At 38.8% G+C, this 26,972-nt stretch overlaps 1 protein-coding gene across 3 annotated transcripts in view; it reads right to left on the minus strand.

The window, feature by feature from the left end:
* Positions 1 to 26,298, minus strand: part of LOC114304214 (uncharacterized) — a 32,453-nt gene extending 6,155 nt beyond the window's left edge. For 2 of the 3 annotated variants that reach the window (XM_082916523.1, XM_082916521.1), the window contains exons 1-5: positions 25,843 to 26,298; positions 24,713 to 24,781; positions 23,620 to 24,577; positions 5,381 to 5,495; positions 43 to 184 (exon numbers count right to left, since the gene is read on the minus strand). In XM_082916523.1, the coding sequence (XP_082772649.1) occupies positions 43 to 184; positions 5,381 to 5,495; positions 23,620 to 24,508 (1,146 nt within the window). In that variant the 5' untranslated portion in view covers positions 24,509 to 24,577; positions 24,713 to 24,781; positions 25,843 to 26,298. The remainder of the gene's footprint in view (positions 1 to 42; positions 185 to 5,380; positions 5,496 to 23,619; positions 24,578 to 24,712; positions 24,782 to 25,842) is intronic. The other variant, XM_082916522.1, reaches the window with a different exon arrangement.
* Positions 26,299 to 26,972: the final 674 nt, after the last annotated feature.

Consider the following 26,972-nt stretch of genomic DNA (forward strand, 5'->3'; position numbering starts at 1 on the left):
AACAAATGTTTCAAAACACTAATTATAAGCAGAATAAGGCACCTGAATGGGTTTGGCTCTGCCCAACAATTCAAAAGCATTTTGAAAAGTCATTCCTACAACAGATTGCAGCTTTCCTAGACCATCAACGCTTGAAATCAATGGAAGTGAACCGACTTCTGATCCAGTGTCGGATTGCAAAGTACTGCACGAGGTGTCATATGAAAGATAGGATTAAGATCACATGCATTCATATCCAAACTAGGCAAGGGAACCCAAATCAACTAGTGCAGAACAAAACCACACTCCGAGACATTTATTGTACTCTCTGAATGAATGTATAGAAAGTTGTATATATATATATGTAAAATACGTGAACTATTGAAGAAGATAACAAGTCTAAATCATGAAGCACTAGAGTACAACTAGAAGAAAGCCGAGATCATGTACTGATGTTCTATTCTCTCCATAACTCTTCTATTTCACTCTCTTTGGTATATTGTAATACTTTGTTTCTCTCCCTTTGCTACATTGTAACACTTTGCAGTAAAAAGGCACAATAATGCTATGATGATCGCATTTGTATACCACAAATGGGAAAGTGTTACAAAAAATAAAGAGGTTGGAGGATTGGGAACCAGAAAAATCAGGGAAATGAATTGAATGTCTTTTGATGATATGGTGGAGGAGATTTGGCACACAAAGGAATGCACTTTGGAGGAGAATTATCTGCAGCAAATCAGGCAAGTTGAATAATTCCTGGCTTCCTTATAGCACATCTTCATACAATTCATCCAGGATCAGGAAAGAAATCATTGCAATGGAAGGTTGATGCGGAAAAGATGGCTAGAAAATATATATATATATTACAAAAGGACAGGAAAACCAAATTCATAAGCTAACATTATTATTTGGCAAGATTTTACCCTAGAATTAGCCTAATAATGATGTCTCAAACACCACCCAATTTTCAGCATGTTAGTGTTGAAAATTTAGCCACCAGCCACCAATGAAGTCCAATTTTCAGCATGTTAATGTTGAAAGTTTAGACACCAGCCACGAATAAAGTCCAAGCATATCTTTACTTTGAAAATCTCATTAACGTGTATCTTTTACTTTGAATTTTGTATTTGTCTTCTATTGTATTGAGATGTCTATAAATATGTAAGCTCATAATGTATTGAGGACAACATGAATGAAATAAGAAAGCTTTGCTATATATTTGGATGTGTGATACATCTCTTCTTGGGTGTGATTGCCCTTGAACCTAGGTGTGATTGCCTAGTTTTCTTTGCTTTCTTTACATGCTTTATTTCATTACCTTGGCTGCATTTTTTTTTTTTTTTTTTTTTTTTTTTTTTACACATTAAATCTAGCCTGTTGATTATGTCTCAAAACTCAATTTTGAACTTCTTAAACGTTGCTTTAGAATACCAGACCCTAGCCACAATTTGTCCCCAAACCCCCCATATCATTTAGCCTATTTTCTCTCTTTATTTAACCATATTTTGGTGCTGAAGTTTAAAGATCCTGCATCAGTTTGGTATCAGAGCCTATGGTTTTGCCACTATGTTCTTACAAAGTGGAAGATCCTATGTGCCACAGCATTCCCCATGACAAAGAAGTTTCAGATTTTTATGGGACGGAAAATCCTATGATGTTTTCACATTATGGGAGATCCTACCCAAGTAGATTGACTTGGGAAGAGGGTAAAGCGCTTCCTAGAGAAGGAATTTGACTGAGGAATCTGCAGAAGGATTTTCTTGATCAATAGTATGCACTTGAGCAAAGTGCTATTCGTGTGATCGATTATGCAAGAAAATACAAGGAACTATTTATCAAATCTGGAGTGGTAGAAAGTGAACGGATGACTATTGCTTGTTTCAAAAGTGGGTTGAGATCTAGAATTAAAGACGAAATGTCTCATGTATATTTGGAAAATCTTGAAGATGCTATTGAAACTGCCATGCAATTTGAGTCTATCATAAAACTTATGGAGGTATGTACTGTTTTGAAGCATATGCAAAATACAAAGGCTGTCCAACAAGACCAGCGAACAAAAACTTCAAAACAAAGGGTTCAAGTGCCACAAAAAGGTGCTGAAATTCACAAGAAGATGTGCCAAAGCCAAATGTTGTTAGGGATCATAACCCTACACAGTTAAAGTTGCAAGACAAGGAGAACAATCAAAATCTGCACGCGATGAAAGATGGCCAGATTTCGAAGAATGAAACGGCAGTTATTATTGATTCAGAAGAAATCTATCAATCTCCTGTAATTGTTGTTGAAGAGGCTCAAGAACAAAGCAATGAATCCAATATTTCATGTATTGCAGTAGCCGTGATTGCAGAGTCGGAGAAGCAAGTTGATTTGTTTTCAAATAAGAAAAAGCTACTGGTTGAGTCTAATTTAGAGTCAGGAGAGTTGTTCCTGGAGCCTACAGTTACGTCTGTTGTCCAAATAGAAGACTCGGAGGCCACACAAGCTATAGGGACTAAAGAATTACAGCAACCAGCTGCTGATATTGATCCTAATATGGCTTTACAGGTCAAAAATTTGCTACCTAAATTCTCTACGACAGGTTCTGAAATTTTCCAAAGGGATGGTAATGTTGAACTGCATGATGAAGCATTGGTTGAAAAGGAGAATGAAAGTTTGGGATCCACAATTAATGATTTGGGTGAAAATATTGATTACAAACACTGCCATGTGGAGCCAAATGGGAACATAATGCACATAATGAATCTTAAAGCCCCAGATTTGGATCAGTTCAAGAATGTTTCAACTCCTTATATTGAATTTGTCATTCCATACATATTGAGTATCATGAAGGACAACTTATGTGCATTATGAATCTCAAAACTTGTGGATTCAATCTCAAAATTCAAAACTTGTCATTCCATACATATGAATCTCAAAATTTGTCATTCCATAATGCACATAATGAATCTCAAAACTTGTGGATTCTAATACTCCAACACTTTAAAACTCGAGGATGAGTTTTCTCCAACGAAGGGAGAATGATACAAAAAAGATGGCTAGAAAATATGAAAATATATATATATATATATATTACAAAAGGAGAGGGAAACCAAATTCAAAAGCTAATATTATTATTTGGCAAGATTCTACCCTAGAATTAGCCTAATAATGATGTCTAAAACACAGCCAAATTTCAGCATGTTAGTGTTGAAAATTTAACCACCAGCCACCAATAAAGTCCAATTTTCAGCATGTTAATGTTGAAAGTTTAGCCACCAGCCACCAATAAAGTCCAAGCATATTTTTACTTTGAAAATCTCATTAATGTGTATCTTTTACTTTGAATTTTGTATTAGTCATATATTGTATTGAGATGCCTATAAATATGTAAGCTCACAATGTATTGAGGACAACATTATTGAAATAAGAAAGCTTTGCTATATGTAAAGATGTGTGATACATCTCTCTTTGGGTTTGTGTGATGCAACCCTAACCCTTGGGTGTGATTGCCAAAGAACTTAGGCGTGATTGCCTAGTTTTCTTTGTTTTATCTACCATTTTTTTCTATGACGTTTCTCTGCCTAAAATCCAGCTAACTTGTCCTGTCTCTAACTCAAATTTAAGCTCTCCAAACTCTACCTTAGAACACCAAAACCTAGTCCCATTCAGTCCTAAACCTCCCATAAACATTCAGCCTACCTTCTCACTTTATTTAACCCTATTTTGGTGTTGAAAGTTTAAAGATCCTGCATCAAAGGTAGGTGCCCTGTTTTGTTTAATTTCTTTGTGTCAAATATTGAGTGTTCTTTGGATAATTCAGAATGTTAGGAACAAGCTTGTCTTCAAGGATGTTAGAAAGGTTAGTGCTACATGGGAAGTGATTCCATTTGCAATTTTGTGGACAATTCAGAATGTTAGGAACAAGCTTGTCTTCAAGGATACACAACCAAATTGGAATCTCGTTCCAGAGCCTGTTAAAATGAGAGTGGCATTTTGGGTCAAGGACTAAGCAAAATTTAAGTATATCACCGTCCAAACTTCACGTTGCTTCTTTAAACATTTTATCCTGAAATACTTCTAATTCCTCACTTTTTAGATTTCACCATCTGTTTTTCAATTTTATACATTCTATAAAACAATATTTTTTCTACCTATCTTTAAGATGCTTCATTACAATTATTACTACATTTCTATGTCTATCTTTTCCAGTAGTATGGTAAATTTTATACACAAATTTCATTAACTTTTTCTTCTACATCATTATTACACTCTTACAATTTAGTTTCTTGTAAACATCCTATATTCTTTTCTTCTAATAATAATATTTACTAATTTCATAGTTTTACCTATTTGTGTTCGTATATTTGACATTGCTAATCTATACCTACAATCCTAGACTAATTTCTTGAACCATGCTAATTTAGTAAAACACTAAGACCTTTGCCGCCTTGTTACTGCACTTGAGCGCTGATGCGATGTCCCTTGCCCATTTTTTGAAACGCTTAAAGGAAGGAGCAATTCCTTACAAATAGGGCTACAAATGGATCGAGCTAAGCTTTGTGATGTTGGAGCTTGGCTTGTTGAAAATTTGTTGATCTCGAGTTCAAGCCTAGCTTCAGTGGAGCTTAAAAAATCGAACTCGAGCTCAACTCATCTAATATTTGCAAAACTCAAGCTCGGCTTGAGTTAACTCGATTATTTGAAAGAGCCGAGGTAAAGCTTGAGCTTTGAAAGAAAATTAAAACTTGAATTAACATGCAAATTTAGAGAATAAGAGAAAAATATGTGCAAAATGTAAGTAATGCTTATATTGCGATTAGTTTTATTTATCAAATATTTAAATATGCAAAAAATCCAAACATAAATACCAAAATAAATTAAATAAATGAAAATATATTATTAAAAATGAATATTAATTTATAAAACATTTGTGTTAATGAGCCTACACGAGGCAACCTTTGGTCTACTTGAGCTCAACTTGGTTAATAAATGAACTGAAAAATTTTGTTTGAACTCATTCATTTAGCAACCGAGCCATATTCAAAAGAGCTTTAAATGACCCAAGCTCGAGCTATTCATGAACTATTTGCTTCATTTGTAGCCCTACTTATAGGGAATGCCCTAGCACTTATTCACGTATTCATATTAAGCTTCATGCTAGTGAGGGATAAACAGGGATTTTCAAGCTACACAACCCTCTTTATCCAAACATGGGATAAAAATGAAACACTGAGCACGACACGTGGATTAATAAGTAGAGAAAGAACATTGATGAATATTCTTTTGCCTTTCATAGATAAGTTGTAAACATAAAACTACACAAATAAATTTATTTATCAAAAAAAAAAAAAAAAACCACCCAAATAAATAAAACCCACATAAGAATAGTTCCCAACCCAATATTTTTCTACTAACTTACCTTGTAAACCTTGAGATGGCTGATTCGACTTCATCCCCAGATGGAACGGAAAGTGGTATGCGGGAATTGGCTGGAATCTGAAAGTCAACCTCAGAAGAAGTTGAAGCTTCCATGGCTGTTTTAAAGATACAAAACCAAATATAATTAAGTTAAGAGGATGAAAATAATTGTTTTGGCTTACCTATGAATGAGGTAGAGCCTCACATTTATAATAAAACAATATTACAAAATAGGAAACGAACAAAATATGAAACGAAGATTAAAAAAGCATTAAATCTGTGATTGACATAATCATAGATTTTATACACACTACCACAATTACAATATCACTATTTCCTAATTCCAACACTACAATAATTATAATTAATATTTCATAATTCCAACACTCCCCTTCAAGCTAGTGTGAAGATATTCAATAAACGCAGCTTGCCGATAGACGACTGGAGTAATGTTGGGCCTATAGACTTGGTAAACATATTTGCTAACTGCTCAGAAGAAGAGACAAAGGATGGTCTCACAATACCAATCCGAGCCTTCTCTCAAATGAAATGTATATCAACCTCTATATACTTAGGCCAAGTTTGGCATCTACTAAATAATACAAAAAGTCAAAAAGTCACTATCCTATTTAAGTCACATCATCTTATTTAAATCACATCACCTCTCTAACACATCACATCAAACCCAACCCAAACCCAACCCATATAAGCCAATAAGTCAAAAAGTGCACTTTTTTAGAACATCACAAACCAACCCTTAGTATGCTCATGCAGGGCGGAATCAGAAGACAGCATAATAGCAGACTTATTATGACAAAACAAAGACGCAGAAGCAGTCTCCTCAAATCCCAACTCTGCCAAAATAGAACGTAGCCATAGAATCTCACGAGTGTCTTTTGTCATAGCCTTATACTCAGCTTCTGCAGAAGACCTAGAAACAATTGCTTGCTTCTTACTTTTTCATGATATAAGATGATCACCATAGAAAGTACATAAGCTAGAATTAGAACGCCTATCCGTTCTAGATCTTTCATAGTCAGCATCAGTAAAATAGAAGAGTCCAAATTGAGGATCAATTGTGAAAAACAATCCCAAGCCAAGAGAGGTCTTCAAATATCTCAAGATGTGATGAACAGTATCAAGATATTTTGCACGAGGTGCATGCATGAATTGGCTAACCACAGTAACTGCAAATGTCAAGTCAGGTCTAGTAATGGTCAGATAGATGAGACGCCCAACAAGACGCCGATACATGCCTGGTTTCTCTAGTAATTCGCCAGACTCTGATGTGAGCTTGACATTGGGATCCATAGGAGTAGAAGCAGGTTTACACCCCAACATACTAGTATCCTTAAGTAAGTCAAGAGTGTACTTCCTTTGAGATAAGAAAATCCCCTGCCATGAGCGAGCCACTTCAATCCCTAGAAAATACTTGAGGTTCCCCAAATCCTTTATATCAAAGGTGTCCCCCAAATCCCGTTTTACTTGATCAATGCCTAAAAAGTCATCACCGATAAGAATGATATCATCCACATAAACCAACAAAACTATACACTGAGCAGAATTATGACAGATAAAGCACATATGATCTGAATGGCACTGAACAAAACCCATGGAGATGATGACTAAGCTGAAACGACCAAACCAAGCTCGTAGAGACTGCTTCAAGCCATACAAAGACTTGCACAGTCGACATACTTTCTCCGAATACTCCCCCTCAGCTTGAAAACCAGGAAGAGGGGCCATATAAATCATCTCAAGAAGATCCTCATGTAGAAAGGCATTCTTGATATCAAGCTGATAAAGGGGCCAAGAATGGGATGTTGCAAGGGAGATGAGTAGACGAACAAATGTAAGCAAGGTTCTGAAAAGCGGTTGCGATCGCTATAACGGTAGCGGTGGCGCGGTTGCGGTTGCAGGGTGTAAAGGCCGTAGCATAATGGTTGCGGTAACCGGAACTGTGAATTTTTTTATTTTTCGCACAATTTGAAAAAAATTTACTGATACGCATATTTTTTTTCCATAATCATATTTATTGGGTTTAAAATAAATATTGATCAATTTTTGTAAATTTTTAAGTATGATTCAATATATTTCATATTTTTAAATCACTATAAACTAAGTTTTTTACATTTTATTTTAATAATTAATGACTTTATATTATATAAAAAATCAATCACTAACTATTATATATAAGATAAACAATGACAAAAAGTAAGAGAATAAATAAGATTCTAAATATATATATATATACATATTTTAACCAAACCAAATAGAAAATGACCACACTTATTATTATTATTATTATTATTATTATTATTATTTTCAAACAATATATAGATAGACACAAAAACAAAATGGTTGAGTAATAGCAGCTGAATAGAATAGCGTAGGTTTTACAGCTTCAACAAATCAATAACATATTCTTCATCTTCCCTCTTCTCTCTATCTCTTGCTCCTCCATCTTCTCTCTTTATCTTCTTTCTTCTCTCTATCCCTCCTCTCCTATTTTCAGCTTTATTTTTTTGTGTTTTTTCGAAAGAAGCAGTTCGGAACCGTTACGTAATGGTGCGTAACAGGCCATTACAGCTACTACGGCCGACACACCTGTGAATCTCAATCACACTGCAAAAGCGGCCGTAACAGGTGGCGATAACCACCATAACCATTACGTAAACCGCTTTGTAAAAACTTGGATGTAAGCTTGGCAACTGGGACAAAGGTAGCACCAAAATCCTTGCCAGGAACTTAAGTGAAGCCCTTGGCCACTAAGCGGGCCTTATAACAGTCAACGAAGCCATTAGGTAGGTACTTAATAGCAAATAGTTAATAGCAAAGACCCATTTGCAACCCACGGTACTCTTGCTAGAAGGTAAAAGAACCAAATCCCAAGTATGATTCTGTTCTAAAGCTGCCATTTCAGTCTGCATGGCCGCTACCCATTTTAGATTCTGAAGGGACACTGACACAGACCGAGGAATAGACTCGGACTCAAGCTTGCCAAGGAAAGAATGATACGAGTCTGAAACCTTGTCATAGGAGAAATACTGGGAAATGGGATGATCAGTACTACACAGATACCCGACTGTCGAAGGGATGTCAATCCCAAGGAGGATTACGAAGAGGAAGGGAAGGAGATGTATGTAAAGGGGAAGAATTACCTGACCTAAGATTCAGAGAGGTGGCAGGAGGGGGCTGAGGATAAGGGCAACGAGAGTATACCTGCAATGGGGGAAGGAGGCGAAGGTGGAAGATGAGAAAGGAAGAAACCTCATCCGCAATCTTGTCAAAATGGCCACGGGGCGGACACTCGGAGTATAAGGGGTTGTTTGGGATGACCTAAATAAGTGCACTTTTTGTCTTTTTACGAAAAGATGTACAGAAAAGTAGAGAGGTGATGTAATGGAAAAAAAATAAAAAGATAAAAAGATGAATTATATTGAGGTTGCCAAACTTGGCCTAAAAAAAGAAGATTCTCACAAAATTTAACATCCAAAATGCGGTGAAAGTGACGAGACACGAGATCAAAACATCTATATCCTTTAGACATGGAAAAATACCCCCAAAAAAATACAACGAACAAACTAGTCATATAACTTAGTGCAAGTGAGACACCAGTCCTGAACAAAACATGTACACCCAAAAACACGAGGTAAAAAAGGAAAAAGGGTAGTATTAGGCATAAGAATATGGAATAGGGTAAGGCCATGCAACACACAACTAGGAGTTCTATTAATGAGATAGACAGCAGTAAGAATAGCTATGTGCCAATAAGACTTGGGCACATGCATACCACGAAGAAGACAACGTACAACAGACATGATATGACGGTTTTTAAGTTCAGCTACACCATTTTGTTTAGGGGTCCAAGAACATGTAAGTTGTTGAAGAATAACCATTCGATTAAGGTGGAAATGAAACTTGTTGGAGATGTATTCCCCACCATTATCAGAGCGGATGTTCCTAACAACTATACGAAATTGTGTCTTAACCATTTGCAAAAACTGAACGAAAATGGGAAACACACAGACTTGCAGTGAAGTAAATAGACCCAAGAGCATCTAGTATGATCATCAATAAAAGTCGCATAATAACGATGACCCAAAAAAGCAAGAACAGGAGAGAGACCCCAAACATCAGAAGGCATAAGATCAAAAGCACTAGGGGCCCGTGTCATGTGGCATATAACTAGTACAGATATGTTTAGACAATTCACAAGTAACACAATGAAATTTAGAATCCTTACAAGCTTTATTTAATAAAAGGAAAAGTTAACATAAATATTGAAAGTTAACATGACCCATACGGGTGTGCCATAACTCTAAAGTTTGAACAGAAAAAACACAAGATATAGGAGGCAAAACAGATGCCTGAAAACTGGCTAAAGTCAAAGAAGGCTTGTCTGATGGATCCCCAAAGTAGTATAGCCCGTCGCTCTTCGAATTCAGGTCTTGTAAAAGACACGAAGAAGGTAAGAAGATGATAACGTAGTTAAAGGTTTTGGCAAGACGACTAATAGATAAGAGATTATAAGCAAACTTGGGAACATGCAACATAGAAGATAAATTGATATCAGGGAATAAAGACACAACACTTATGTTGGACAAAAGAGCAAGAACCATCAGCAAGACACAGATTGGGCAACAATGGTGGGTTCAGGAAAGGAAAGAAAAGAAAAGAAAACTCACCAATCATATGATCATTTGTAACGCCCTCAAAATAAACCCATAATAACCATAACATCAACATGCATTTATAAAAGAAAACGAATCATTTGAGTTAGTCATCAGAGTATTCTTATTGACAGACATTACTTGTAACGTCCTGCAACATCAAAATAAATGCCCTAAGGGCTTACATCTTTCCAAGCTAACACTTGGACACAAAAAAAGATGAGTACTAACTCATTTACAAGTTAAGCCCTAGGCTTGAATGTTTACATGAAATCCCAAAAAAAATAACAAAATAAAACATATAACTAAAGACAAGTCTTCAAAATCCCAAACATCAAATCCTTCCAGGCTATGTCCGTGGAGGTAGCTTATCACCTGAACCTGAAAATGATGTTCCCATAAAGGGTGAGCCACAGCCCAGTAGAAAAATACTAAACCAAATATAAGCATTGAATAAAGCTATAGCATTCAATAGATGGTTAATCAAGATAATCAATTTTATTATTAAACAGTCTCATGACACTAATGTCTAAGACACATTTCACTTTCCATTATTATCAACATGGCTCAGAACCTGGCCAAACGTACAACAGTGAATTATATATCATAGTCGCATTACTTCCAATATCAACAAAACAAATGAGACTCATGCTCATATCAAAACACTTCATACTTCCCATTTGATACACATTTTAGTGCTGTATCAATAATCATGTAAAAACACTTCAATATAATAAGCACACATAAAAATGGTGCTAATGGAGTCCATCCCCTATCTCCTCCCAAACAAAAATCCGGTTTAGAGGTCCATCCCCTATCTTCCCCTAAACCGTGGAGTACATCCCCTATCTCCTCCCACACAATATGCAAATGCAATGCTCAATCAATACACGTATTTTCAGTATTAAATCAATAGTCAAAATTAATGACTTAACCAATGTGATTAGTTTCAGTTATTCCTAATCCACATGCAATGTCTACAACAATCACGACTATCCTCCACCGATAGCCCAAAACAGTTATTTCTAGACTGGAAATAAATATGTCAACAATTTAATAGGTGAGTGATTTAAATCATCCAACTACACCATTTAATCTATGAATTCATCAATTTCATGAATTTAACCAAATTCCCCAATTCCCTTAAATTAATTTTACAAATTAATTAATTAATACAACTAGGGTTTTTCCCAAAATTATCTAAGTGACCTCAACATCTTAAAATACCAAAACTTAGAACAAAGCTTATAGAATAGAGTAGGAAATCCCTACCTTGAAGATCACAACTAAAAATAGAGAAGATGGAGATGATGACCCAAAATCCAAAGTGCTCCAAATCCTCTCTTTTTCAGATTAAAAGAAAGATCTCGTGAAGCTCTACCTTTCTTCCAAAGGAACTAGGGTAGAAGACCACCGAAAATAGATCAAATCTTGGAGAGAAGGTAAGAGTAGAGAGAGAGACTCTCAAGGGGCGGTTTTTAAAAGTTAAGAGATGAAAAGGTAGGTCAAAAAGTGATCAGAAAAGTGAAATCACGGACTGATGTAGTCGACTCTACGCTCGAGCGTAGAAAGCCCCGCTCGAGCGTAAGACACAGAATCATGCTCGAGCGTGAAGAAAGCCGCTCGAGCGTCGATTGCACCCTCACAGAAGTTTTGCAGGCGCTGCACCCGCTCGAGCGTCAAACTCCCCGCTCGAGCGGAGGAGCAAAAACAAGGGATCACGCTCGAGCGTAAAAACTACCGCTCGAGCGGAAGAACTGCAGAGCAAAATACTGGGAAATGGAAAATCCCGCTCGAGCGTTAAAACTCCCGCTCGAGCGGAGAAGCAACAACGAAGGGCCCGCTCGAGCGTTAAAACCTCCGCTCGAGCGTGAAGGCCAAAATCTGGGCATCACCTATTGGCATCAACAATCAACCAACCTGTAACAGACCCGTCCAACACAACCTATAATTCAAATACTAAGAGATTAAAGGACAACAACAACCAATAAGTAATGACAGGATCCACGGAACCTAAGTCCGGATACAATAATCTAAAGAGAAAAGACCGGGGTCGCTATAACCTCCCCCCCTTAAAAGAATTTCGTCCCCGAAATTAAGCACAAGGTTTTAAAAACAAGTTTTCTCAAATTCCAACAATATGTCAACTCAATAATAAACAACTTGACCCAACACCGGCCATTCCATCTCTCAACTAAGAGGCATGCCACAATATGCAAAACAAACATATATCTCAACCTGCATTAACACTATGCAATTTTCTTTCAATTTCAACAATTTTCAATATATTCAATATATACAATGTTCCATTAAACTTCCATTTCGAGGCAAGTTCCAAAATATTTCCATTAACCAAAACATTCTAAATGTTGTACAGCTTAAGACATATATAAAAAGCTTTAAAGTTCGACAATATTACAAATCAATAAACATGTCCGGATATTTCTCGCGGACTTCCAACTCACGTTCCCATGTGGCTTCCTCCACCCCGTGATGTTTCCACAAAACTTTCACCAAAGGAATGGCCTTGCCTCGCAAGACTTGATCCCGCTTATCCAAGACCCTAACCGGTCTCTCCTCATACGAGACATCCTCATCAACTACTAAATCGGTCCAATCCAATACATGTGATGGATCCGGCTCATACTTCCGAAGCATACTCACATGAAACACGTCATGTACTCCGGACAACTGCGGCGGCAAAGCTAAACGATAAGCAGTCTCGCCAATCCTCTCAAGGATCTCAAAAGGACCAATGAATCGAGGGGACAACTTCCCGCTCTTCCCAAACCTCATCAATCCCCGTCTTGGTGATATCTTCAAAAAGACATGATCACTCACCTCGAACACCAAAGGTCTCCTCCTACGGTCGGCATAAGATTTCTGACGACTCTGGGCTGTAACAAGCCTCTTACGGATAAGCTCAACCTTCTCCGTCGTTTCCCTCACTAACTCCGAACCCAACAGAGGTGCATCACCCACCTCGGCCCAACAAACAGGAGACCTACACGGTCGGCCGTATAAGGCCTCAAACGGTGCCATACCGATACTAGATTGGAAGCTGTTGTTGTAGGCAAACTCCACTAATGGCAAGTGCCTCTCCCATGACCCGCTAAAGTCAAGAACACAACCCCGAAGCATATCTTCAAGGATCTGAATAGTACGCTCGGACTGCCCATCAGTCTGAGGATGATAAGCTGTGCTAAAGGTCAACTTAGTGCCTAAGGCACTCTGCAAGCTCTGCCATAATCTGGCAGTAAAACGAGGATCTCTATCCGAGACGATCGTCACTGGAACTCCGTGCAATCTCACTATGTCCCGAATATACAAGTCGGCAAGATGATCTACCGTATCTCTCACGCGCATAGGAATAAAATGCGCCGACTTAGTTAACCGGTCTACAACCACCCAAATAGCATCACTACCCCGCTGAGTTCTTGGAAGACCCACAACGAAGTCCATAGTGACGTGTTCCCACTTCCACTCAGCAATAGGCAAGGGTTGCAACAAACCCGCTGGCCTCTGATGTTCAGCCTTCACTTGCTGACAAGTAAGGCACTTAGATACGAAAGCTGCCACATCTCTCTTCATACCCCGCCACCAAAACTGGCGACCCAAATCCCGATACATCTTAGTACCTCCCGGATGCACCGCAAGGCGTGAATGATGAAACTCTCGGAGTACCTCCTCTCGATGAGACTCCGGCACAAATAGACGGTCTCGGTATCTCACACTCAGGTCGGGATACACCGTCAAACCTTTCTCAACCTTCCCACCAGAAATCTTCTCACGGAGGGATTCTATCTCAAGGTCGCCCCTCTGAGCCTCTAACACTCGAGTCACAAGTGTAGGTTGTGCAACAACAGAAAACAAGGCCGCAGCCTCAACGGATTCGCCCAAAAGCAAATCAAACTCTCCAAGTGCACCTAACATCTCCCACTCTCGAATGGCTACACTAGCTATGTCACCAACAGGTTTCCTGCTAAGGGCGTCGGCCACCACATTGGCCTTTCCCGGATGATAATGCAATTCAAAGTCATAATCCTCTATGAACTCCATCCACCTCCTCTGCCTCAAGTTCAAGTCTTTCTGTGTAAACAAATATTTCAGACTCTTATGATCCGAGAATACCTCAAATCTCTCACCATAAAGATAATGCCTCCAAACCTTCAAGGCAAATATCACAGCTGCTAACTCTAAATCATGCGTAGGGTAATTCTTCTCGTGAACTTTCAACTGACGTGAGCCATAGGCAACCACTTTCCCCTCTTGCATCAACACACAACCAAGACCCTCTCGTGAGGCGTCACAATAGACTGCATAACCCAACCCTCTCTCCGGAATAATCAAGACTGGAGCAGTGGTCAGTCTAACTTTCAACTCCTGGAACGACTTTTCACAAGTCTCGCTCCAAGCAAATTTGACTCCCTTCCGAGTCAATCTAGTCAAAGGCGAAGCTAATCTGGAGAAATCTTTTACAAACCGGCGATAATACCCAGCTAATCCCAGAAAACTGCGGATCTCAAACACACTCTTAGGCTGTACCCAATCTTGCACTGCCTCTGTCTTGGATGTATCAACAGACACCCCTTCCCTAGAAACTACATGGCCTAAGAACTTCACCTCCTCTAGCCAGAACTCACACTTCCCAAACTTAGCATAAAGCTGATGGGCTCTAAGTAAATCAAGCACCACCCTCAAGTGTTCCTCGTGCTCTTCCTCTGAAGGTGAATAGATAAGGATGTCGTCCACGAAGACGACTACAAAACGATCTAGAAATTCCCGGAATATCCGGTTCATCAAATCCATAAATACTGCCGGTGCATTGGTGAGCCCAAATGGCATCACCAAAAACTCATAGTGGCCATACCGCGTACGGAATGCCGTCTTTGGAATATCCTCCTCCCTGACTCTCAACTGATGATAACCTGATCTCAAGTCTATCTTCGAGAAACAACGGGAACCTTTCAACTGATCGAACAGATCATCTATACGGGGCATAGGGTACTTATTCTTAACCGTAGCCCGATTCAATTTCCGATAATCTATGCAAAGTCTCAAAGCACCACCTTTCTTTTTAACAAAGAGGGCCGGTGCTCCCCAAGGCGAAACACTAGGACGTATAAAACCCTTGTCTAGTAACTCCTGGAGTTGGATCTTCAACTCAACTAACTCAGCTGGAGCAAAACGATAAGGTGCCATAGAAATCGGCGTCGTGCCGGGCACTAAGTCAATAGAGAATTCAATCTCTCGATGCGGTGGCAAACCAACAAGATCCTCGGGAAAAACCTCCGAGTACTCACACACCACCCTTGGCAACACAATCTGAGTCTCACCGTCCTCACTAATCGAAAGGTTAGCAAGTAGACCACTAAGCTCACTCCGTCCTCGCGGAACATACCCCGGTGGCATAACACTACCAACACGGTCCCCCAGAAAATGAAAACACTCACCATTCACGGTACAACAAGTGACTCTCTGGCGGTAGCAATCAATAACTGCCCGGTATGACGATAACCAGTCCATACCCAAAATAACATCGAAACCTCTCATAGGCATAACTACAAAGGAAAATGGGATTCTATGGTAATCAACCTCTATATCACAACCCCTAACACCGTGTTTCAAAATCAATTCACCCCCAAGAGGCGACACTACACAAATAGGAGGTGCTAACTGTGCTAACTCCAACTCCAAAACAGATGCAAATGCAGCAGACACAAAGGAATGAGATGCACCCGTATCAATCAAAACATTAGCAACCGAGTTGCAAAACAAGAAAGTACCTCTCACAACAGATGGAGCCGGTACAAGATCCTGCGCGGTAACAGCATACACGCGCCCAGATGACCTCTGATCAACCTGCTCACCCCTAGGAGCATAAGATTGTTGCACCGACTGAGACGATGAAGCCCCCTGATTAGCCCTCGAGGCCTGGCCCGACTGAGCTGGCTGCTGACCCTGAATCTGCCTCAAACCAGATGTACCAGGTGTGCCACCCAACTGGGGGCAATACCTCTTCATATGCCCTGGCTGACCACACTGATAACACGAGAGTGGCTGACCTCTACCCTGACTCTGGCTCTGAGATCGAGCCGAAGAAGATGCTGCTCTCTGAACTCCTCCCCTCTGAGGACAAACTGGAGACTTGTGGCCCAACTGGCCACACTTGAAACAGGTAATGTCTCCCTGACTGCCTTTCCCCGAACTAGCACTCGGTACAGGAAAAGTCGATCTCGAAAAGCTACCATGAGACTGCTGGGGATTAAAACCCTTCTGTCTCCTACCATCACTCTGACTATCCTGACTCCTCTTGGAGCCCTTCTGCCCTTCCTCCTCTTCTTGCATCATGATCTCCATATGGGCTGCAGCATCAACCATGCGCCCATAATCCCGAATCATAGTTCCCCCAACTCTCAGCTTGAGGCCACGCCTCAACTTCTTCTCAAACTCAATACAGCGGCGTTCCTCAGACGCCACTAACTCAGGTGCAAACCTGGACAAGCTAGTAAATGCAGCCTCAAACTCGGCCACAGAAGAACTCGACTGCTTAAGCTGACAAAACTGATCTCGCAGCTTCTCCCTAACTGCCGGAGATAAAAACTTCTCCTGGAAAGCATTCACAAAAGCCTCCCACGTACCTCCTATACGCCCCTTAGTAAACTTCCACCACTGACCCGCATCCCCCTTCAACTGGAAAGATGCCAAGGTCACTTTCAACCCCTCGTCTTCGATGCCCAGCATCTCAAACGTCTTCGTTGTCTGTTCGAGCCATTCATCTGCCTTAAGCGGCTCTTTAGGATCACCCAAAAATTCATCCGGATTGGACCGGAAGAACTCCCTCTTCAGAAAGGAAGGTCCTGCATCCGCAATACCAGCCTGAGCTTGATTCTCAGCTCTGAGAATGCCTACTGACTCCCTGAATGCCCCCGCTATCTCTCGAGCTAAAGCGCCCAAAGCCTGCTGGCCTACTGGCTCGGCCACATTGGCCTGGCCAATTCCCTCCTGAACTATCGGAATCTCCTGTGGCACAGGCACCTCCTGCCTACCCGGCCTACCACGCCTACCGCGTCCTCGTCCTCGTCCTGACATCCTAATAAAGGAAACAAAGACATTAGCACATTAATAAATGTGCCAAAACTAAACACTCGCGTCCTAATACAATGGACAACAATAATTCATTCCACGTAAGCACATAATCACATAAGCACCTACGAATTTCATTTCCGGATAATGATAGTCCCAATGCGTTACTATAGTTCCGGTTGGAAGCAGCAGTGATCAAGTGCCTTTCCAACAAGACTACTAGAAACTCAAAGGTCAAATCACCATCCTAGAAACTACATTCCATACCCACATAGTCACATAAACATGTTATCACGTAAGCATATAACATTACACTAAGTCTCTATCAAACGAGACGAACCCATTGTGATACTAATCACTTCCCACGTACCCAAAGTATTCAAACCCGGTACGCTCTGATACCAAGTTGTAACGCCCTCAAAATAAACCCATAATAACCATAACATCAACATGCATTTATAAAAGAAAACGAATCATTTGAGTTAGTCATCAGAGTATTCTTATTGACAGACATTACTTGTAACGTCCTGCAACATCAAAATAAATGCCCTAAGGGCTTACATCTTTCCAAGCTAACACTTGGACACAAAAAAAGATGAGTACTAACTCATTTACAAGTTAAGCCCTAGGCTTGAATGTTTACATGAAATCCCAAAAAAAATAACAAAATAAAACATATAACTAAAGACAAGTCTTCAAAATCCCAAACATCAAATCCTTCCAGGCTATGTCCGTGGAGGTAGCTTATCACCTGAACCTGAAAATGATGTTCCCATAAAGGGTGAGCCACAGCCCAGTAGAAAAATACTAAACCAAATATAAGCATTGAATAAAGCTATAGCATTCAATAGATGGTTAATCAAGATAATCAATTTTATTATTAAACAGTCTCATGACACTAATGTCTAAGACACATTTCACTTTCCATTATTATCAACATGGCTCAGAACCTGGCCAAACGTACAACAGTGAATTATATATCATAGTCGCATTACTTCCAATATCAACAAAACAAATGAGACTCATGCTCATATCAAAACACTTCATACTTCCCATTTGATACACATTTTAGTGCTGTATCAATAATCATGTAAAAACACTTCAATATAATAAGCACACATAAAAATGGTGCTAATGGAGTCCATCCCCTATCTCCTCCCAAACAAAAATCCGGTTTAGAGGTCCATCCCCTATCTTCCCCTAAACCGTGGAGTACATCCCCTATCTCCTCCCACACAATATGCAAATGCAATGCTCAATCAATACACGTATTTTCAGTATTAAATCAATAGTCAAAATTAATGACTTAACCAATGTGATTAGTTTCAGTTATTCCTAATCCACATGCAATGTCTACAACAATCACGACTATCCTCCACCGATAGCCCAAAACAGTTATTTCTAGACTGGAAATAAATATGTCAACAATTTAATAGGTGAGTGATTTAAATCATCCAACTACACCATTTAATCTATGAATTCATCAATTTCATGAATTTAACCAAATTCCCCAATTCCCTTAAATTAATTTTACAAATTAATTAATTAATACAACTAGGGTTTTTCCCAAAATTATCTAAGTGACCTCAACATCTTAAAATACCAAAACTTAGAACAAAGCTTATAGAATAGAGTAGGAAATCCCTACCTTGAAGATCACAACTAAAAATAGAGAAGATGGAGATGATGACCCAAAATCCAAAGTGCTCCAAATCCTCTCTTTTTCAGATTAAAAGAAAGATCTCGTGAAGCTCTACCTTTCTTCCAAAGGAACTAGGGTAGAAGACCACCGAAAATAGATCAAATCTTGGAGAGAAGGTAAGAGTAGAGAGAGAGACTCTCAAGGGGCGGTTTTTAAAAGTTAAGAGATGAAAAGGTAGGTCAAAAAGTGATCAGAAAAGTGAAATCACGGACTGATGTAGTCGACTCTACGCTCGAGCGTAGAAAGCCCCGCTCGAGCGTAAGACACAGAATCATGCTCGAGCGTGAAGAAAGCCGCTCGAGCGTCGATTGCACCCTCACAGAAGTTTTGCAGGCGCTGCACCCGCTCGAGCGTCAAACTCCCCGCTCGAGCGGAGGAGCAAAAACAAGGGATCACGCTCGAGCGTAAAAACTACCGCTCGAGCGGAAGAACTGCAGAGCAAAATACTGGGAAATGGAAAATCCCGCTCGAGCGTTAAAACTCCCGCTCGAGCGGAGAAGCAACAACGAAGGGCCCGCTCGAGCGTTAAAACCTCCGCTCGAGCGTGAAGGCCAAAATCTGGGCATCACCTATTGGCATCAACAATCAACCAACCTGTAACAGACCCGTCCAACACAACCTATAATTCAAATACTAAGAGATTAAAGGACAACAACAACCAATAAGTAATGACAGGATCCACGGAACCTAAGTCCGGATACAATAATCTAAAGAGAAAAGACCGGGGTCGCTATATCATTAGCCCCAAAATCCATGAAGGACTAGCAGACCAAACATGGAAAGCAATAGAAGTACCTGTAACAGAGGTGACAGTAGAGGATGATGGACCAAGAGAACCAATGGTGAGGGACCCAAGTTGAGCCTAAAGCTGACCAATCTGAGTCTGTAACTGCTGTAGATTAGGGACATTAGGAGGCTCAGAAGCAAAAGTAACTTCCACAAACGCAGTAGTGCGAGCAGAGCCAGAACCACATGGAGCAAGACCACGAGGACAGAAAGGGCATTGCCTCAACTCAAGATAAAGTTTGAAGCAACGGGCTTTGACATATCTAGGAACACCACAATGATGACAAGTAACAGAACCGATGGAACTCTGACAACCAGAACTCGCAGCAAGAGCCATCTGAACTGCTAAAACTGGAGGGACTGAAGGAACATTAGGCTGAACCAATTGCCGGTGATGCTCATCACTATCAATAATGGCAAAAGCCTCATAAAGAGATGGCATGGGTGATGTGTTTAGAATTTGAATTCAAAGAGATTCAAATTTAGAGTTTAAACCCACGAGAAACTGATAAGTGTGCTATCGGGCAAACCTCTTGGACACAAGGGAGGCAGCTTCTAGTGGAAGGTCAGTCAAAGGCTCATATTGAACAAGTTCCTCCCAACGAGCCTGAAGATATCCAAAGAATTCAGCTACAGAAAGGCCAAGAGAGGACTGAGAGGCCCAGGCTATCCTGGTAAAGCTCAAAGATACGTGCATCATTGTGAGCATGAACGTACATCTATGACAATGCCTGCCACAAACTCAAAACTATATTGCAATAAAGGAACATATGATAAATCCGATCTTCCATGGAATTGAACATCCATCCCAATATAGTGCAGTTATCGATATTCCACTGAGCATGTATAGGGTTTGTCGCAACTGGCGGGGTAATTGTAGATAAAAGCCAATGAGCCTTTCCCTTGTCCCAAGATAGAGTTTAAGGGGACGGCTCCAAGCAACAAAATTTTTCCCATTCAACACCACACTCATAATACAATGAATAAGAGTGTGATAGAAAAGAGAAAAGTCAGTACTTGGAATAGGCACAGGTTTGGTGGAGACCGCAATAGATACTTCAATAGGAATGGTATAAGATGAGTTATCCATAGGGAGATGATGAGGGATGAAATAGACAACAATACAGCAATACAGTCCGAGTAAACAAACAGAAAAGCCAGAAAAAACTCAACAGCTAAATGCTACCGAATAAACCTGGGTAGCCCACAAAAAGAAAAGGCAAAAAAAAGTCCAAAAAAATGCTTAAAGTATTAGCACAACAACCTGGAAAAGAGAGAGAAAGGGTTCAGACCACCCTAAAGAGGATGTCGAAGTATTCTAGGCCAGGATGAGACATGGTCGGCAGCAACAAGGCCCCCCGGCAGGTGTAATACGATCCTGCCGAGGGATATAGGAGGGTGGGTAAGTGGTTTCGGGTGTCTAGGAGTAGTGGGTTAGGCTGTCGAGAGGTCTAGAGGGGAAAGGAGGTCTATTGGCTGCTGGAGGAAGAAGAAAGAAGATGAAGAAACTGTTGGGCAATGAAGAACAGGGGTCGATAGGAAGGAGGGGGTGGTATAAGGTTTATGTGCTTTGGCTCTAATCAAGGTCATTAAAGGTGCGCCTAAGGCCCAAGTCCCATCCAGACCCAAGGTTTGCGCCTTGTAATGTTCTAGGCTAGGCAACTTCAATAAGGCACGCCTCAACAACTTCAAGTCCCATCGTATTATGATTGTGATAAGGCGCCTAACCAGCCCAAGGCTTGCGTCTTGAGGGCTTTTTTTTATTGATGCTTTAATTGGTTTTGTTTAAAATCTGACCATTGATTTAATATGGTACAGCTACAAAAGATCCCTACTTTTATTACAGATGCCAATACATTGGGCATTCAATTCCAAATCAATGATAGAAGAAAAATTAGCCCTAATTTCTATCTCCAAAAAACACTAAATATTTAACATTTTATTTTATTTATGTTGAACCCTAAATTATTTACTTATATTAAATTATATTTTTTTTCCCGCATAAGGTGCGCCTCACTTCGGTGAAGCCTGCGCCTCACCTACACCTTGAGCCTAGGCACCAGGAGACCTTAGCACCTTGATGTGCCAATCGCCTTTAATAACACTGGTTCTGATACCAAAAAGGATGAAAAGAATTGTTTTGGCTTACCCATAAATGAGGTAGAGCCTTGTGTTTATAATGAAACAATATTACAAAATAGGAGACGAACAAAATAGGAAACGAAGATAAAAAAAATAAAAAAGAGACATTAAATCTGTGATTGACATAATCACAGATTTCATACACACTACTATAATTATAATATCACTATTTCCTAATTCTAACAAAGTTCACCATGAAATATATTATAGCAAGATCCTAACATATACATAACAACTACAAATTCTGTAAGTTTGGCTAGACAAGTATTGCCTTAGTAAAGTTATGCAAAGTTGGCAATATGGTCTCCTAAAATTTGATTAAAAAATGGAGTACCAAATTAGTTTAAGTTCAAAAATAAAAATATTTTATTAAAAAAATTCATAATAGAACAGCTTCATATATACTAAGAAATAGATAAGCTTGGCTTGAGTGGCATTTGGATTTGGATTATCCAGGATTCATTATGCATATTAAGCCATTCGTATTAATTCCATCCAAGTGGGTTTAAGATTGTTCGACGGCTAAGTGAATGCCTTGCAAATAGCATCTTTGTACCTTCCAAGAAACTTCCTTAATAGAAATGTTTGTTGTTAGAGACGTCATTTGGTGGTCCTTCACATTGAGGAGCTTCTACACACCATCATTTTTCTCAGTTCACACCATTTTTTTTTAATTAAAATTTTGCCCCACCAAAAAAATTACCATTAATGACAAAAGATACACACCTTCCCTCCCGACCCCACCATCGCCAACTGCCACCCCTTGCCACTACAAAACCCCAACTGCCACCCCACACCACTGGTAGGAGTAATGGAGAGCAACAGGGGAGGAGGTGAGAGGGTTAGGTTAGGTTAGGGTTTGAAGGTTGAAGATGAGGATATTATGGGGATTAAGTGGTGTGAACTGAACAAAAAATAAAAAACCAAAATTGTGTGTGAATTGAACAATGATGTCAACTAACAAAAAAATAGGATGTGGGAATAGAACCTCCCCTGGCATTGTGCCAACGCCCAAAAAGGCGCAATCACGTGAAACTTTACGTGATGACGTAACTTTGGAGCAGGGGTGTGCACGATTGATTTTGGGGAAAAATATCAACTGAATTGAGAATTTTTTAATCTGCTACCAGCCAACCACGTCCAAAACTAGCAAGTTGCTCGAATATTTCGGCGATTTCAAACCAATGGTTCGAACAAGTTGAATGGATTATAAATACAAAATGAAAAATAATATTGGTGAGCATACAACCTTCATTTATCTTTTTTTTTTTTTTTTTTTTTTTTTTTTGAAGTTCAACGAAAAAAATTATTTTTGAATTTCAACCAAAAAATTTATTATTTGTTCCAAATCCCAACACAAAACCAACAAACTAATCAATGCATAATGTTATTCAAAATTATACTCTACAAATTAATATACAAAAGAGTCAAATTAAGGAAAAATATGCGATAAAAATGAAGGGTGAGTATTATTTGATTAATGGTATATAAGGTTAGGGAGAGATTGTTTGTGAGAAAGCGTGCAAGTAATTTTTGCATATACATATAGGGGTGTTGGGTTGGTTTGTAGATAAGTGTGACAAAAGACCATACCTCAAATGCTATATCATAGATTGATCCATGTCTTCAGCCTTTAAGGCATAGCTTGCCTTTACTAGCGTTGTGAGAGTAACCACTTTATTAGTGGCCATATTTATTCGAACAATTTCATATTATTCTTCCTATCAAGTATAGTGCATTCATCTTCATCAAATTTCACCAAATATCCTTTTTTGTATCAATTGGCCTCAAGTAATAGATTTTAAGTTAGACTCTGAACAAAAAAAAAGTCATATATTAGCTTGGTATTACCTCCCTTTGTTTGCACAGCAATGGTGCCCTTTCCTTCAATGTTCTGAATCTTCCCATCTCCAAGCTCTACTTTGGATTTTTCTCCTTCATCCAATCTAACAAAGCTGCTCTTGTTTCCCATCATATGGTTGCTGCATCTGCTGTCAATATACCACGTGTCTTGTGCTTCTTGTTGAGTGTTGATGTAAGGATAGAACTGTTGGTTTGAAAATTCACGCTTTTCTGAAAAGTTAGCTCCGTCCTTTATACGAAACCAACAATCTTTTTCAAGATGGTTAGGATTCTTGCATCTTGTGCATTTTTGGAAATGGCAGTCCATGCTTCCATGATTAGTATTCTTGCAAAATTTACAGCGAGATTCAGATTGTGATATACCTCTTGCAGGCCATTGAGTATGACTTTTTCCTCCCCTTCCTCTTTCGTGGCCACTATTAGATTGGCCTCTCTGAAATTGATTGCCTTGATTTTGTTTCTTGTTTCCTCCATCCTTATTCTCTGACATATTCATCTTTGTTTGAAAAGATTGCTCCAATAACTGATTCTCCGATCCTTGAAACTCATTCTTCAAAATCTCCCATGCTTCTTTAGATTTTGTTGCAGCCATTATCCTTGGAGCAATTGTTTTCGTGATTGCTTGTTGAATGTAGTACAAGGCTTTGGCATCTTTCATCTTATGTTCTTTCAACTTCTCCTTCCTTGCCTCCGACCATGCTGAATATTCTTCTTGGCTTTGAGGGCTTTCGTAGCTATTTTCAACCAAATCCCACAGATCTTCTGAGATGAAAAAGGTTCTCATTAGAGTGCTCCAAAAATCATAATTTTCTCCATCAAAAATCGGTAGTACGGCTGACGAAAATTTGAAGGTTGTAATGCTGGAACTTGCTGCCATTCTTTGAACCTAAACCTTAGCTGTTTTGTTTTGTAAGATCTTCAATGCTCTGATACCACTGTTACGTTGCTACACAGTGTGATGGTGCAGCAAGAATTCAGGACAGTTAGGGAAGAGAAGTTTTGTGCATAAATTTGTTACAAAAAATTGTGGGTATGAATGAGTTTTTATTTGTGACAAAGAAGATGAAAAATATGTACTCACTTCAAGTTATTTTCCTCTGTTGGGCTTGCATAGCTGAATAAATTAGATGCCTATCATCATAGACTGCACCTAATTCTCCAAAAATTTCAATTTACATCAATGTTATCAAAATTACAATCCAAATCATAGGATCATACAATCCTAAATTGTCAAAACAATCCAAATTGGTGTTATAGTAGGATCGCAAGTAGGATAGTGTGGGATAGTGTAGAATTGTGATTTTTCACCTTATTTTTAGTATGTATCATCCCTATTTGCATTTTTACCTTATTTTTAATAAGAAGTACGACTTAAGATCTTCTATCCGACCCTACAATCCGATTCACAAGATTCTCTCACCGATCCTAAGATCGATCTCGATTTTAACAACCATCTAACACAAGATTGTTGAAATCGGGATCCTATGTGGGATCTTTGGGAAGGAGTCCTGGATCGGATCGTAGAATTAGATCGAGAATCGTAAGATTCTAATTTCAATGCAAAATGAAATAAAAATTTATCTATAATGATAATGTATGTAAAATAATTTCAAAATCATTAAAGAAAAATGATAATTTGATATAAGGCATCTTCTATGCTAAAATTTATTAGAGGAGATGCTTTATGGTCAAATTTTTTATATAGATATACATATATAAGAAGGAAAAAAAAAAAAAAAAAACTTGTAGATATGGTATTGTAGTAGAATCAGGATCGTGGTACGATTCTACAATTTAAGATCCTAATGTGATCCCGATTGTTTGGCCCAACTGGGGTTATACAATTGTAAGATCTTATGATATGCATCATGATTATGATAACCATGCTCTAACATGCCATTCAAGATAAATTAATTTCAAGTGCTCCATTTTTCATAGACTTTCAAAATAAAACATCCTAGGCATGGCATCTAACAAGTAGTAGCATCAAACATCCCATTTTCATGATTTTTGAAATTACCTAATATTGAAAATAAAGCACATACAAGGAACATCATAAAATTCCTCATCCAAGAATTCTCTTACACAATAACAAAATGCTATTAAAATTAAGAACACCCTAAACATGTTTACAAATATATTAGAAAATCCTACAGTTCACTACTTTTTACCACAAAATTAAAGAGATGAGATGAACGGAATGAGTTTTACCCCCCAAAAAAAATTGACAAGTCTTCCAAGTGAACTAGACTTCAAGAGAGCTCCTTGTTCTTCAAATGGTCACTTTTAGATCCCAGAAGCACCAAGAGGGGCATTGGGATCTGTCTAGAAGTGTAAAGAGAGTGTATACAAGCTTAGGGAGACCAACAATGGAGAAAGGGGAAAGAGGGGTAGCTAGGGTTTTTGAGGGAGGGGGAAAGGCCAAGGATGTTCAGCCATGTGAGGGAGGAGAGCCTAACTCTTTCAAGTTTTTCAACTCAAGAAGACAATGCTAGCTTACCAGGGTGAGAACACTCATTGCCTGGAAAAACAATGGGAAACAAGAGAGACAGCTTTTTGTTTGTAAAACACAAAGAGGCAAAGACTTTAAAAAGTCTAGTCTTCCAGTGTAAGTCACAGCTAGGAGGACAGGAAAAGGGGTGATTCTATGCAGACGCTTACAACTATACGCAACCTTATACACGCTCACCAAAAATTCTTGGGACCCAAAGTTAGAGATTTTCATGATCTCTAAGGCCAAGTTTAGCATCCTCCAAAAAATTTAAAAAGTCAAAAAGTTACTATCTTATTTAAGTCACATCATCTTATTTAAGTCACATCACCTCTCTAACACATCACTTCAAACCCAACCCAAATCCAACTCATATTTCATAAAAAGTCAAAAAGTGCACTTATTTAGTCTTTCCAAACTTGGCCTAAATTGAAGACGTAATTTTTACTTTTTTATTTTTTTTTCTTTTCTTCTTGAATCAATTACAAATAAATAAAAATTGCGATTGTGTGGGTTGTGTTTTATTTTGGTATCTAAGTTAGCTAAAATTTTATTTCTTTTGGCTGTTCTCCTAAAATTTCTGTTGTTTCAGCTAATCTTATAATTTCATCTAGATCATTTTTTGTTCTTCTGTACACTGGTTTTTTCTTTAATTTTCTTATTTTTGCAAAAATTAATTCTAGGTTAATTGTTTGCTAAAAATCTTCTAAATTCCAATAGTTTCTTTTTTCTTCAAAATCTTCTAGATTTTCATAATTTTCTATGTCTAAATTTTCTAAAAAAGTATTTGTTATCTCATCAGGTATATATTTTGGGCTAGTTCGGGAAAAATATTTCTACTAGGAAATAA

Source organism: Camellia sinensis, chromosome 2 (genome assembly GCF_055761805.1).
Source record: "Camellia sinensis isolate YWXY chromosome 2, ASM5576180v1, whole genome shotgun sequence".
Classification (NCBI taxonomy): domain Eukaryota; kingdom Viridiplantae; phylum Streptophyta; class Magnoliopsida; order Ericales; family Theaceae; genus Camellia; species Camellia sinensis.